This window comes from Terrapene carolina, unplaced genomic scaffold (assembly GCF_002925995.2).
Source record: "Terrapene carolina triunguis isolate 2854851 unplaced genomic scaffold, T_m_triunguis-2.0 Scaffold42, whole genome shotgun sequence".
NCBI lineage: Eukaryota > Metazoa > Chordata > Testudines > Emydidae > Terrapene > Terrapene triunguis.
The window spans coordinates 42,435,528-42,449,180 of NW_020664393.1; the positions used below are offsets into that span (position 1 = coordinate 42,435,528).

The 13,653-nt window shown below is 41.7% G+C and overlaps 1 protein-coding gene across 1 annotated transcript; it reads left to right on the plus strand.

The window, feature by feature from the left end:
* Positions 1-566: 566 nt before the first annotated feature.
* On the plus strand, positions 567-12,662 carry GCM1 (glial cells missing transcription factor 1). Its single transcript, XM_024220306.1, has 5 exons — positions 567-665; positions 4,382-4,634; positions 6,814-6,926; positions 8,518-8,646; positions 11,916-12,662. The coding sequence occupies exons 1-5, from the start codon at positions 567-569 to the stop codon at positions 12,660-12,662; spliced, it is 1,341 nt and encodes a 446-aa protein (XP_024076074.1).
* Positions 12,663-13,653: the final 991 nt, after the last annotated feature.

Below are 13,653 nucleotides of genomic sequence, written 5' to 3' on the forward strand. Positions count from 1 at the left end.
ATAAGACAAAGTCCCAAATATTGGGACTGTCCCTATAAAATCGGGACATCTGGTCACCTAGACATGACAGTCACCTATTGCACCTTACCTTTGTAATGTACAGTATGAGAAAATCCTATTGTGTAACCAACAAGAAAAAAAGGCCTTAGCAAGTGCTGAGCTTCTCAGTCATTTTGGCTCTGAAAATATAGGGCCTGATTCTGATCTCACTTACAAAGAGGTATGGGAGTGGAGTTACATGAACATAAATTTGGTCTGAAAGGAGAATGAGCAAAACAAAACAGTCAATAAACTCTCGGTGTGCTTTCAGTTAATGATGCCTCCATAAGATCACATTCTATCTCTAAGCTATATTTTCCATTGCTTTGTCTGCTTGCAAAACTTTTAATGGAACAAGTTTTTCTGGCAGAAGAACACTGATTTTTATCTTTAATGGGCAGCCTCTCTATCGTTTAGCTTCAGGAAACAGGTTCCTCATTGTAAACTGCCTGAGAGTGGTGACAGCTAGTTAACTTCAAAAGAAGGCAGTGGAGATTTGCTTGCTAAGTTTGGGAAGGAATTCAGAAATGCTGAAAGCTGCAGATGATATTATGGACCAGGAGGACTCTACTTCTCAAAGTGGAGAAATGACAAGCTGGGATATCAATGACATCAAACTGCCTCAGGTACGTGTGTTTGTTTTAGAAGGTATTTTAGAAGTTCAGCCAATCATGGAATACCTTCTGAAACATCCATATTTTATCATCTTTCCTTGTTTGCCACTTTCCTGGTATCCCTGGTGTAGATGGCAAAATGAGACATTTTGTTGAACAGCTAGAAAATTATTCAGTAAAACATTTAAGCATTCATACATTTATCCTTGAATTATACACCTGAAAGAGCTGTCTATGTGTTAGAAGTAATAGTGATACTATAGTTTCACTAGCTTTCTAGTTCACTAGTTGGATGATGCAGCTATTCAATATTTTATTTTGTCGTCTCTCTTGAATGTCTTATTTACTGCATATCATTCAAATGTGCTTTGAACACACAATTATTAATTTTCTCATGGGTGTAGGACTAGAATATCTGAGTGCTGCACAAACACTAGTGAATTTTTTTAACAGCACTGTGAAGCGAGTGGATGGTATTTTATCCCATTTTACAGATGGTGCCTGAGGCACAGAGATTAAGGTCAAAAGTGCCCAGTAACTTTGGGTGTCCAATTTGCGATACCTACGATTTAATTTTTCAGAGCACTTTGCATTATATAGCATTTTATATTTTCAAAAAGCACAGCTGCCACTGCTTTCAGTTGCAGATGTGAGTTCTTAACACTTCTGCAAATCAGAGCCCAGATTCAAGCTAGGTACCCAGAAACTTTGCAGCCTTAAAGTTCTTTTAATGTAGTTTTGTATGTGTGTAGTTTTCTAGGTTTTTTAAAAAAGCAAACTGAAAAAAGTGAAACTCCAGTAAGTGGCAACATCTTGACACTAACATGGGTCATCAGCATTGTTGGAACCTTTAGACCCAAGCCTCTGCAACTTGGGCTAACAGAGGACACTAGCTGGTTGTCATCCTGTATGTGGACCAGCTACTAGTAGGGTATGAGATACACACTTTGGCTGGAGGTATAAGAGATATGTGTTGACAGCTGATGAATGGTGACCCCCAACCTCTTTATCCCAGTCCCAGTTTCCCTCTTCATGCTCCCCTTCTGAGTCCCAATCTTCCACTATATCAGCGTCCAGTCTCGATCTCCCTTCCTGAGCTGCTCATCCTGATATCCGCTAGGCTCCTTGACCCAGTCTCCTTATCAAGCCAACTCAGTCCCTCACAGACGCAACCTCAACTCCTCATCCAATCTGTCTCCCCACCTTGGCTCCCACTCACAATCACCCTCCCGACCCAGGCTCCTTGTCTCAGTCCCCCTTCCACACCAAAGGCTCCTTGTCCAAATCTACTGCCGCCACTGGCCCTCCTCCTGTAGGTCCGTCTCTTGTCCCATCTGCATTCGAATCAGGCGGATTCGACCTCCACACTGCCTAGGAGCCAGCAGATGGAGCACAGAGAGCATAGAAGAAATGGTCTCCCTGTTCTCAGTTCCCAAGCCTGGAGCCACAGCAGCTCCCAGCAGCTGGAAGCAGTGATTTCTGGGAGAGTTTTTATCAGCCATTGGATTCCTGGGCTGGAACATGCGCAGTGCAGATTAAATCTTCAGAGAATTTAGCTGCCAAACTCTAACAAGTCTCTACTGAGCATGTGTGAACTGAGTAGAGCTGGCCATAACTCAGGATTTTCAGTTCCCAAAAAATTTCGGTATTTTGGAATTTGTTTTTTGTTCTGAACTGAATCAAAAACAATTATACCAAATTCTTTTTGCATCCACAAAACCTGAAAAATTTCATTTTGGAAGCACCGAACCATAATATTTCCAAAATTAAATATGTGAAATTGACATTCTTGTCAGTTTCACTGCTGTTAGCAGCAGAATCTCACTTTTATTCAGCAGCCGTCTGGGCTCCCAGGGTCTGCTGGTCGAGGGCAGCACCACCATGTAGATTGTCACAGTGCTGGGGACCACAGGGCTTCCAGATTCCTGGGCCAGTTGGCACCCTGGCTACCTACTCAGGTGTCCGATAGACCAGGGAGCCAGCTGGCCTGGGAATCTGAAAACCTTGGGCCCCCCAGCATGAAGTTGTCTGTATGGAAGAGCTGCCCAGCGGCAGCCATGATCACTGGAAGCCCGACGCAGGACTTTCAGGTACCCAATTCTGCAGCAGGCAGCCTGGAAGACCTGAGAACTTGTCTACACAATATATAGTTCACAAAAAGCTGGGGTATAAATCCACCCCAAATGAGCCTGTGGTACACTAAGTGTCCATATGAACCCTGCTACCGCACACTAAAAGTTCTATAGTGAGCTTTGACGTACCTGACTTTGAAACAGGAGTAGATTAACTGACCTTGAGTGGGGTTCAAAGGGCTTCCAGGCTCTGAATCTGCTAGCTGAGCTGTCTCTAGAGTCAGGGCACCTTGAAACCAGCCATGATGGGGTTGTCCTAGATCCCGAGCTGGAGCTCAGGCTTGCAGAGTTCTATGCTTCCTGCTCCAAGGCAGAGAGATGGGCAGTGCTGCTGCAAATGCGGGGAGCATAGCAGCCCTGAGAGCTCCAGCTGGGGGTGCTAGGCTCAGGGCTCCTGGGCTTTTGTGCTTGGGGCTTCTGGAGCTGCCAGGCTCTCTGTGGAAAGAGGAGCCTGGAAACCCTGCAATCCCCAGCACAGGGCAGTCTGCATGGTGGGGCTGCCCCAGAACATGGGCTCCCCAGCAGCCAGCCAGGAAACCAGGTTTTGAGTAAAGTTTCATCAAATCTGTAATAGATTCAGTGAAACGTTTTGCTCTGCTGAGCTGATACTTTCTGATTAAACTCAGATTTGTCAGAAAATTTCTGTCCAGCTCTAGAATCAAGATTTTTCAAAGGAACAGAACTTGTCAAACTTGGGTAGTTTTTCACAGGGATGGCAAAGAAATATCCCCCATGCTAGTCTCTCACAATAGATCTCCCAGCCAGTGCAAATTAGCAAGGTGCTTCTGTACTGCTTTCGTGGATCTCAGTCTCCTTTGACCTTTTCTCCTTTCTTTGCTTTCATTACGCTCAAGAAAAAAACCCAGTGCTTTGCTGAGACTAGTTCATGTTGTCACCAATCTATTTCCCATTAAGGCATCAGAGTGTTTGTTTGGTTCTTTATAACCTATTTATATTTTCTTCTTTTACTAACTGTAGCCATTGTCTGGATGTCTGGCTGGCCCCTTGCTAAAATGTCATTCTGTTTGTGTAGTTTTATATTTGTTGGTTACAAAATAGATTTTGGCTCAACCGCTAATAGAAAAATAAGGTCTGACTGAAATGCTATATTGGGGGGGCTAACCCAAACCCAAACCAAAAGCTTGTCTCCACTTCCAAACTTTGCAGCACAGGCCCATATGGTGAAGTAGGCCCTGGAGCATACAAGAAATTAACCAGCTAATAGTTGCTAAGTTTGATGGCTGTGTAGGGTACTTCATTTAAAGTAGGTGGCTTAAAGTCACTCGCCACCTCACCTTCCACTCTGGAGGCTGCTCTGCACCTGGCTGGGCCCTGGAATGAGTTAGAGCAGCCTGAAGGCCAAAGGGCTGTTCTGGCAGGTGGTCAGATCATTGGAGCAAAGGGGAACTGTAGCCACAGTCCCTTTCCCCAGCCATCCCCCAAGCCTATACTGAAGGAATCCTCCTGTTACTGGCTAGTCTGGATTTGGGCCTGCTACACACTGCCAGAGTGACAAGGATCTAGCCTATTGTCCTCATATTGAGAAACTACTTTCTTTCCTTGGCTAAAATGTGGCATTCTTTGGGTTCTTAACAGGATGTGAAACAAACAGATTGGTTTCAGGAATGGCCAGATTCCTATGTAAAGCATATCTATAGCTCGGATGATAAAAATGCTCAGAGGCACCTGAGTAGCTGGGCAATGAGAAACACCAATAACCACAACTCTCGCATCTTAAAAAAGTCCTGCCTTGGGGTAGTGGTCTGCAGCAATGACTGCTCAGCTGCAGATGGGAGGAAGATCTATCTGAGACCAGCCATATGTGATAAAGCCAGGCAAAAACAGCAACGTAAGTATGGCTATGTGGAAATGGCAACACCTGCCCTGGTTCTCTTATTAATACCCTAGTTAATAAATTATTATAATATCATAGAAATTAGAGATGGAAAAGACTAATTGCATCATCCAGTCCTTCCCACTGCCATTGCAACAGTATTCCCTATTATTAAATACAACTTGCATATTTCAAGAGAATTCTAATGAGTACTGATTCCTTTTTATTTTTACTGATTTGGCTTCTCAAAACTTTCTTTTGTAGCCTGACTAGTCTTAAAAGTCAGCTTATACTGTCTATTTTGCTTTAGCTAAGGCTTGATATCCAGCTTGGTACAGATGAGTTCCTAGTATATTAATCTGCACAGGAACCTCACTTAAAGGTGAGGAAATATTTTTACTTAAAGGTGACCTCCAAAGGAAAAAAAATGAGTTGATTTTTTATGATGTAGAAATAATATTTTTCTAAAGAAAAAGTATTTGGGTTTTTTTACTTGTGTCTGTGTTAGAAATTCAGCCCGTCTATGCTGGAAGACTCTATGATGACTGGAAAATTACTGAAAACGTGACAGCACAAAAGCTGAGTGATCAAAACTTGAGTAATTGAGAAGGGAAGAGATTTTTAGCTAGACTTGTTAAAATTCTTTGATTGTTTGGTTTTGTTAACCATGACTAATGAACATTTTGGATAAAGGAAGATTTTGTTAAAGACTTCAGTTAAAGTTAGACTTGGAAGGATTACATTTTATTGGTAAATGTCAGTAAACATTGATATCACAGTGCACACATTAATTGACAAAAAAATCCTTCCATAATAATCAAAACTTACAGATAGGCAAAGTAAGAAAAATGATGGTTGAGAACTTATTAGAGTTTGGTTTAAGGATATTTACTTAGCATATTTTTACATGTGATGTTATCCCCCTGATAATTTTGCACAACTGTGAAAATTTAAATCTATAAAAAAAATGTAAGTGCTTAAAAATAAACATTTATATTAGCCATTGAAATTTATTTTAAAAAAATCAAATTCTGCCTAATCTAGTTGGAGTCCATAATAAACATCCCTGAGCTCTCACGTAAGTCCCCCAGCCAAACCAGGGAAGATCAGACTTGAAATTCCTGAAATTTCAAAATAGAGCTGGTTGAAATTTGGCATTTCCATTCCTCAGGAAATTCTGGCATTTCAAAATTTCCTTTCATCCCAAATCGCAATAAAAAGTCAACATTTCTAAATTTCCCACAAAATAGAATTGCCAAAATAATTGGTTACAGAACTATCTAAATGACCTGATCGAAACTTTTTGTTTTGATAAGGTTGAAGTACTTTGTTTCAACTTTATCATTCAAAATATATTATATTAGTTGAAATGATAAAGTTGAAACAAGGCACTTGAATGCACAGTCAACCTGTGGAACTTATTGCCAGGGGATGTTGTGAAGACCAAACTATAACAGGGTTCCAAAAAAGAACTAGATAAGTTCATGGAGGATAGGTCTATCAATGGCTATTAGCCAGGATGGTCAGGGATGCAACCCCATTCTCTGAATGTCCCTGGCTCTGTTTGCCAGAATCTGGGAGTGGACAACAGGCAAGGGATCACTCGATAATTGCCTGTTCTGTTCATTCCCTCTGACGTACCTGGCATTGGCCACTGTTGGAAGACAGGATACTGGGCTAGATGGACCATTGATCTGACCGAGTGTGGTGGTTCTTATGTTCTTATGATAATTTTTCATTGAACCTTTTGATGAAATTGGTGCAGTTTGGCAAAATGTTTATTGTATTGAATCAGCATTTTCCAGTGGAAAACGTCTATCAAAATTTTTTTAACCAGGCCTACTTCTAAGTGGAAAAACAATCAGAAGACCAAAACCCTCATTGCCCAGTCTTTCAGCCCTTTTTTTATACTTCAATGAAAAACCAAACTAAGTGCAAAAAAGTACACTTTTTAAAAATATCCTTTGCAGGTCACCTTGAACTATAAAACAGGAGAAAGGTCATTCTTTGCCAGTGTTTGATTTTCTATATGTATGAAAGGATTTTTTGCACAGCTCTACTCAATGCATCTTTTGAGCACACAAGCACCATAAGGTAACAATCCACTCCAAATGAACCATTCTCACAGATTGGATTCATCTGACTGCTAGATCCCCTGCACAGATGCAAATGTATCCTCCTATCCTTGTTACAGGGAAATGCTGTCCAAACTGCAGTGGACCTTTAAAGCTTATTTCCTGTCGAGGCCATGGTGGGTACCCTGTCACCAACTTCTGGAGGCATGAAGGGCCATTCATATTTTTTCAGGTTGGTGTAAAACAGTTTTATCCAGACCAATTTAAAAAGGTATTGAATCAAATTAACTAAAGACATTTATTTGTCCTACCTAATAAGAATCCTATATTATCATTACTTTGTAATGCATCATACCCATGAGGGCAAGTCTACACTGCAACTGGGAGTGTGCTTCCCAGCCCGGGTAGACAGACATGGCCTAGATCTGCTTGAGCTAGTGCACTAAAAATAACAGTGTAAATGTTGTGATACAGGTGGCAGCACAGCCTAGCCACTCGAGTATGGGCTGGGGGGTTGTGTGTCAGGCGAGCTTGTACTTAACATCCACACTGCTATTTTTAGCGTGCTAGCAAGAGCAGGGAGGGAGATGCTCTCCCAGCTGCAGTGCAGACATAGTCTAAAGTATAGGACAAAGCCCTGACCCTTACAGCTTCAGAAATGCTATTTTGCTGTTACGTCCTTCCCAGAATGCACCATCCAGGAATAAGGATTTCTTAGAGCAGTAAGGAGTCATACTTAAGCATGTGTCTGTGGTAGCCCATCATATATACACTACACTTTTTTAGCATTTAGTACCAATTGCCCCAACAGTTAGATAATGGGCCAGATCTTGACTGGTATAAACAGATTTTTTTAAAGCTTTACTATGACCCTTTTGGAAATTTGGAAGGGGGGGTTGTTTTGTTTTTTTGTAAGTACTTATACTCCCATTACCATAGTTTTTGAGCACCTCACAATGTTTAACATATTTGTCCTGACAACACTACCCTGTGCGGCAAGGTAGTGCTATTATCCATATTTTACAGATGGGGAACTGAGGCACAGAGAAGCTAAGTGACTTGCCTAAGGTCGCAGAGGAAATCTGGGGCAGAATAGGGAATTGAACTCATGTATCTTAAGTCCAAGGCTAAGTTCTGGACTATCCTTCCTCTCCTCCAGGTCTTTGCACTTCCTGGGGACCTGGCCAAACATATTTCATTTTAATAACTAACATATTGTATTTACAAACATGCTTATATCAAGTTAATTCTCAAAGAAATAGAGGTGGAAATTAATTTTCTGATTAATCATACCATATTTTATATTTATATATATATATACATATACACACACACACACACACAGATTCTCAGTTTTGAAAGATATGTGTGTGTTAAGAAGCAACAAAGAGTCCCGTGGCACCTTATAGCCTAACAGATGTATTGGAGCATAAGCTTTCATGAATGAATACCCACTTCGTCAGATGCATGTCATTCATTAAAGAACTAATGGAACTGACTTCTCACACATACTACAGAGAGGGAAGCTTCCCCACACACCTTAGCTCTGACTGGCAGCAACCCTGCAAGTCCGGGCTCCGTTGAGAAGATCCCTAGCTGTAAATGTTGTGCAATGGTTTTGTGATTTCTGCAAATGTCCATCATCAGCAGACCACCCTATTCCGTTTTGCTGAGTTGAATACACCATGTGAGGTGAAAGGCTCTAACCCACTGGGCCACGCAGCCCCTACGTGGATTTTAAATATGTACCGTAAGTGCTGAGCTCCTAAAGTTACTGCTTGGGCTCTGTTTTTAACTTGAACTTAACCCATTCCTTTTTAAAGTCTAAGGGGGCCCATGATCACCCCAGGCCAGAAACAAAACTAGAAGCAGAAGCAAGAAGATCAATACAGAAAGCACAGACAGCTGTTTCTCCCATCTCTCCAAGACTAAAAAGATGCCGGGAGGCTGAGGTAACTTTTATTATTAATATACAAAATACAGAGGGCTCAACAGTTTCTTGTCCTATGTGCCATGCTGCTCAGGTTACCTGGACCTTGGGTGTGGGAGTCAGCAACCTTGGCTTGCCTACCACTGAATAAAAACTATGGCCAGATTTTCCCCTCCCTTAGAAAAGCCCACAGGAGAGGAGATATCTGTCATTGCAGCTTTCCCCTCAGAACTCTCCCCAGATTGTTGTGTTGTGGGGACTCTCACCCTGCAGAATGAGCTGGAGTTTTATCAAAATAACCTGCAAATCCCCATGATGTGTAGATATCAAGGATCCACTAGAGGCATAGGATTATCCATGTGTAGGCTGTGCAGTGGCTCCAGGTTCCCTTCCACCACCATCTAGCTGCTATGCTACTCCAAATGGGAGTTGTACTGCCAAGACATTCCCCACTTGCTATGTAGGTCCTACCAATGATGTCGAGGGGCCATCACAGAAAAGTTAATGCCGCCTTAGCTTGAGTTCAGTTTCTATGAATTCCGCACGGTTGGTGAGGGATAATGTGCATCCTTCATGCTTAGTCCTTTCTAGCCCCCTTCCCACATGAGCATTTCTAGACTCATGGAGAGTTCTCCACAGAGCCAAGAGGAGGATGATACAGAGATGGCTTCTCCCTGTCCTGTGTGGAAAGGGTGAGAATCACACGCACAGAGGGCAGCATCCATGCACAGATCTCATGACTAATCCAGCCCCGAGTAAGGAAATCAGGTTGGTCAGCAGAGCTATCCCTGGTGTGAATTTATCAGCATTCTTTGAGAGAGGTCACATTACAGGTGCTTTTATATCACAAGTACCCAGCTGCATCTGCCGTTTGGTGGACGGAAGACAGTGACACTTACCACAGGTTGGTGCGCTTGACATTGAGGCTTCTTCTGGCTGCTGAAGGAAGGTATTAATGATTTTCAGAGGGGGCTAACTACCCACCGATCTCTCAGTTCTGTATGAATGTGTGGGGAATCAGAGAATCCTTGAAGCTCCAAGGAATGAGTCAAAAATAGAACAGCGGAGGTTAAACCAACCAGAATGAAACAACGATGTGGAAGATCTAAGTGACTTTTAGTGAAAATATGCTGGGAGGGTGTGAGAAAGTGAAGCTCAAGAGTGATTCTCCGTGGGAGATACTGACTTCTGAGGAAACAGGTAGCGAATACATGATGCATTGCTATGGCAGCTAATGTCTGATACAAGAACAAGGGGACATGAACTTTTGAAAAAGCCAATAAGCCAACACCTATTCTCATATGGTTTCAAGTCTGTCCTTATTTGCATAGGTGCAATTCTTCCCCCATGTAACAAGATTGGGTCCCATTTGCCATTTTTCCTGTGTGCCTGATCCAATTCTAATTCAGGCAAAACTCCCATTGTCCACTTCTCAATTCTTCTCCCATTAAAGTCAATGAGAGTTTGCGCCCAAGACTCCATAAATACATGTTGTTTGGGATAGATCCTCAGCTGGTGTAAATCAGTATAACTGCTCCAATCATAATTTGGCTCAGTTTCTCTCAAGCTCATTTATTTCTCAGCTTTTTCTTTCCCTGAAATCATGATCCCTTGTTACAGATTGATAATTCCCACAACAACTAGTTGTGGGTCACAGAAGATTTTGACTTCAGATGAAGAATAATTTGCTGAAGCAGAAAAAACTCTCAAAAAATAGGTCTTATTATATCATGCCTGGAAGGAGAACCATAGACAATATATGATCTAGAAATAGAATAATTTTCAATAGACTGTTTTCAAACTTTTCCATATGGCATCAGCTGGTCTTTAACTAAGGCAGGGCTGGGCCCTAAAGAATGTACAGTCAGTGGAATTTCTTCATACAGATAGTTCCAGAATATGTGAAGGGAATTTTACTGCGGCTGAGTCCATCAAGTCATAAAGTTGCAATAATTAAAAGGATGCAAAAGAAAAATGACAAAGAACAGAGGACTGTAAGCACTAATCATTAAATGTACATAAAAAGAAGGTGTTCTGCAAGGAATTAAACCTTGTAAAATTATAATCCAATAATTAGAGTATTTAAAGAGATTGCAAAATACCCAGAAACTATGCTTAGTAGAATACTTCCAGTGTGCTGCGCCTTCATTGAATGAAACTGACATTCGTGAAGCTCTGAATTTTAAAGAAATAAAAATGTCAACTAAAAATAAGGGGAAATACTTTTACAAATGTCTGAAGAATCATTTATTGGGGTGAAAAAAAATCAACTTAAAATGTAACAACCATTAAAAAAAAAACATCCTATCCAATTGCAGCAAAGCTCCACAGAAATAAGTAAATTATCCTCTGTGATAGTAAATGTATTAAAACAGCAATTTCATTAATAAGTATTATTTCGATATACTCTAGTATTCAATTCAAGGTACATTTTCTAGTAAGCCTTTGGAAGGACTTTGGAGGCTGAACTATCTGTGATACTTATATGGCCCCCATCAGCATAGCATCTGAGCACTCCACCTTTAATATATTGATTTTCACAACACCCATATAGTACTATTATCTCCATTTTACAGACAGGGCAGAGTGATTGTGTGACTCGCCCAAGGTTACACGGGAAGTCTGTGTCAGAGAAGAGAACCCAAGTCTTAAAAGTCCCAGACTAGCAGGGCCGGCTCCAGGCACCAGCTTGCCAAGCAGGTGCTTGGGGCGGCCACTCCGGAGAGGGGCGGCACGTCCAGCTATTCGGCGGCAATTCGGCGGACGGTCCCTCACTCCCGCTCGGAGCGAAGGACCTCCCGCCGAATTGCCGCCGCAGATCGTGATCGCGGCTTTTTTTTTTTTTTTTTTTTTGCGCCGCTTGGGGCGGCAAAAACCCTGGAGCCGGCCCTGCAGACTATCATCCGAAAACCAGAGCCATCCTTCTTCTTTCTCTGAACTATGACTTTCCTTTGCTGTTTATCATTTGGGGCCCCAACCGTGCTCCTCTATTATGAAGAAACAGACACAAGTTCAAAGGAAGAGACACCAGACTTGGATGGGTTTCTTTCCATTTTAAATTTCTCTTATACTGTACCATCAGCCTACTAAGATTCACCATTACGATGCACAACATTAACATAATGCAAGGAGAGAAGAAATATTAACTCAGATACCTTTGGTACTCTGACTTGATCTGTTTTATTGTTTACATTAAGAGTATTAATTGGTCTGGGTTAGTTATAAGGGTTTCTTTTTCTTTTTTGTTTGTTTTGTTGAGTTAATTATTAAATTTTATTTTTCTTTCTTAAGTCCCTGACAGGTGAGATGCAAAGTCAAGAAGCTTGGCCTTTACTTCTTTCCAATCAGGAAAACTACGTATCACCCTGTAGTTTTAATGGACATTTAATAGACAAAAACCCTCAAGAGCAAATAATAAATAATTGTTTGTCTCTTGCCAAAAACTATGGTTTTGGAAGATCCCCTTACCTAACAGAACACTCTCAGGACATGGGATCTAACAAATACTATGAGAAGTGCAAAGGGATTGGCAGCAGGGAGCATGACAGCAAAGACCTGTCTGGACCTTCTGTGTGCAATATGTATGCTGACTATGGAGAGCCACAACCCTGGAATAAGAACACTACCCTAGAAAGGAATCCATGTACTGACAAGTGTTGCAATGATTCTACTTTATCTTTGGCTGATCTGCATTGTGAAATCGTTTCTTCACAAAACTGTATGGACTCCAGTATCCAACATGTTCCCAATATACCACCTACAACAAAGGCTGGCTACCATTCTTCCAGGCCTAACCCAGGCCTGACTGGAGATGATTTTTATGAAGGGAAATTGCATGTGAATTACAACAGCAGCTACATCCCTTCCTACCATCTCTCTTCAGAGGATCCGTACCTCATTATGAATTCTGCACATCACTATCAACAGCCTTCGTCACTCACGAAAGGAAACGAATGGGACTTTGAAGAAGAAAGAAAATACACCAATCTGGATTACTGCAACAATGAAATGATTTTTAGTCTCTATCCTTTACGATGATCATGTTTATCATTTCCCCTCTTCCCTGCACCTGTAAAAGTGGGCCTGATTCTCTGCTCTGTGTAACGTGGATGTAAAATGCTGCCTTTCTGATTGGGCAGCCCTCTACCCCTCACTCTACATAGGCATAAAAGACTGTGCAGGGGGTAGATAAGCAGGCTTAGGGAGCACAGCCACCCTGCACCTCCCTGCAGGCCTCTCATCTCCCCTGTTCAGCAGGACAAGGGAGCCATAATCAATTCCAGTTCATTTTATCCCCTACATCATTCCCTGGGATGTATCTACTCCCTGTTAGTGAACATGTCCATTCATGGAGCCTCACTGATCTCTCCTGTCACCCTTGAATTGTTCTTAACTTTAGCCATTTTATTTTTGCAAAACTTGCCCTACTTTTAGTTTAAGGCTGCAACAGTCCTTGAATATGTATGTCCCTTATTCCACTCCACATTTAAATTATGCAAACTTGATTTTAATGAGAGCTATCAGAGGGCACCACTCATGAAAAATCAAGCCAAGTATGTAGGTGACTAAATATGGGTTTTGCTGCCTACCTTTAGGTGACCAACTTTGAAAATTTTGGCAGATTTCTTTAAACTTCCCTTGGAGCATGTATCTTTTCAGCAGCTATATAATCTCTGTTGCTCTTTGGATTCCATTTCATTGTTCTCCATTCCACAGCAAAGTGTACAGTATTTCAAAGCTCTGGACTAAGTTGGAACTTAGCAGTGATCACTAGAAGAGACTGCTCTGGACTCAGATACTCTGAGGAAGTTCAGATCTAGATCCACATTTCATGGCTGGCTCCTCTTAATATAATGGGCTGAACCAAAACCCTGGATCCAAACACTCTTGGACTTTGGGATCCAGATCCAAACTTTGTAGTTTGAGCTCATCTCTACTCTCTAGTCTTCCAAGCAATGCCCTGACAATGTTATGATGTGAGATGCCATAAAGTTTTTATTGGTACTAGCCTGGGTCAAGAATATTACAA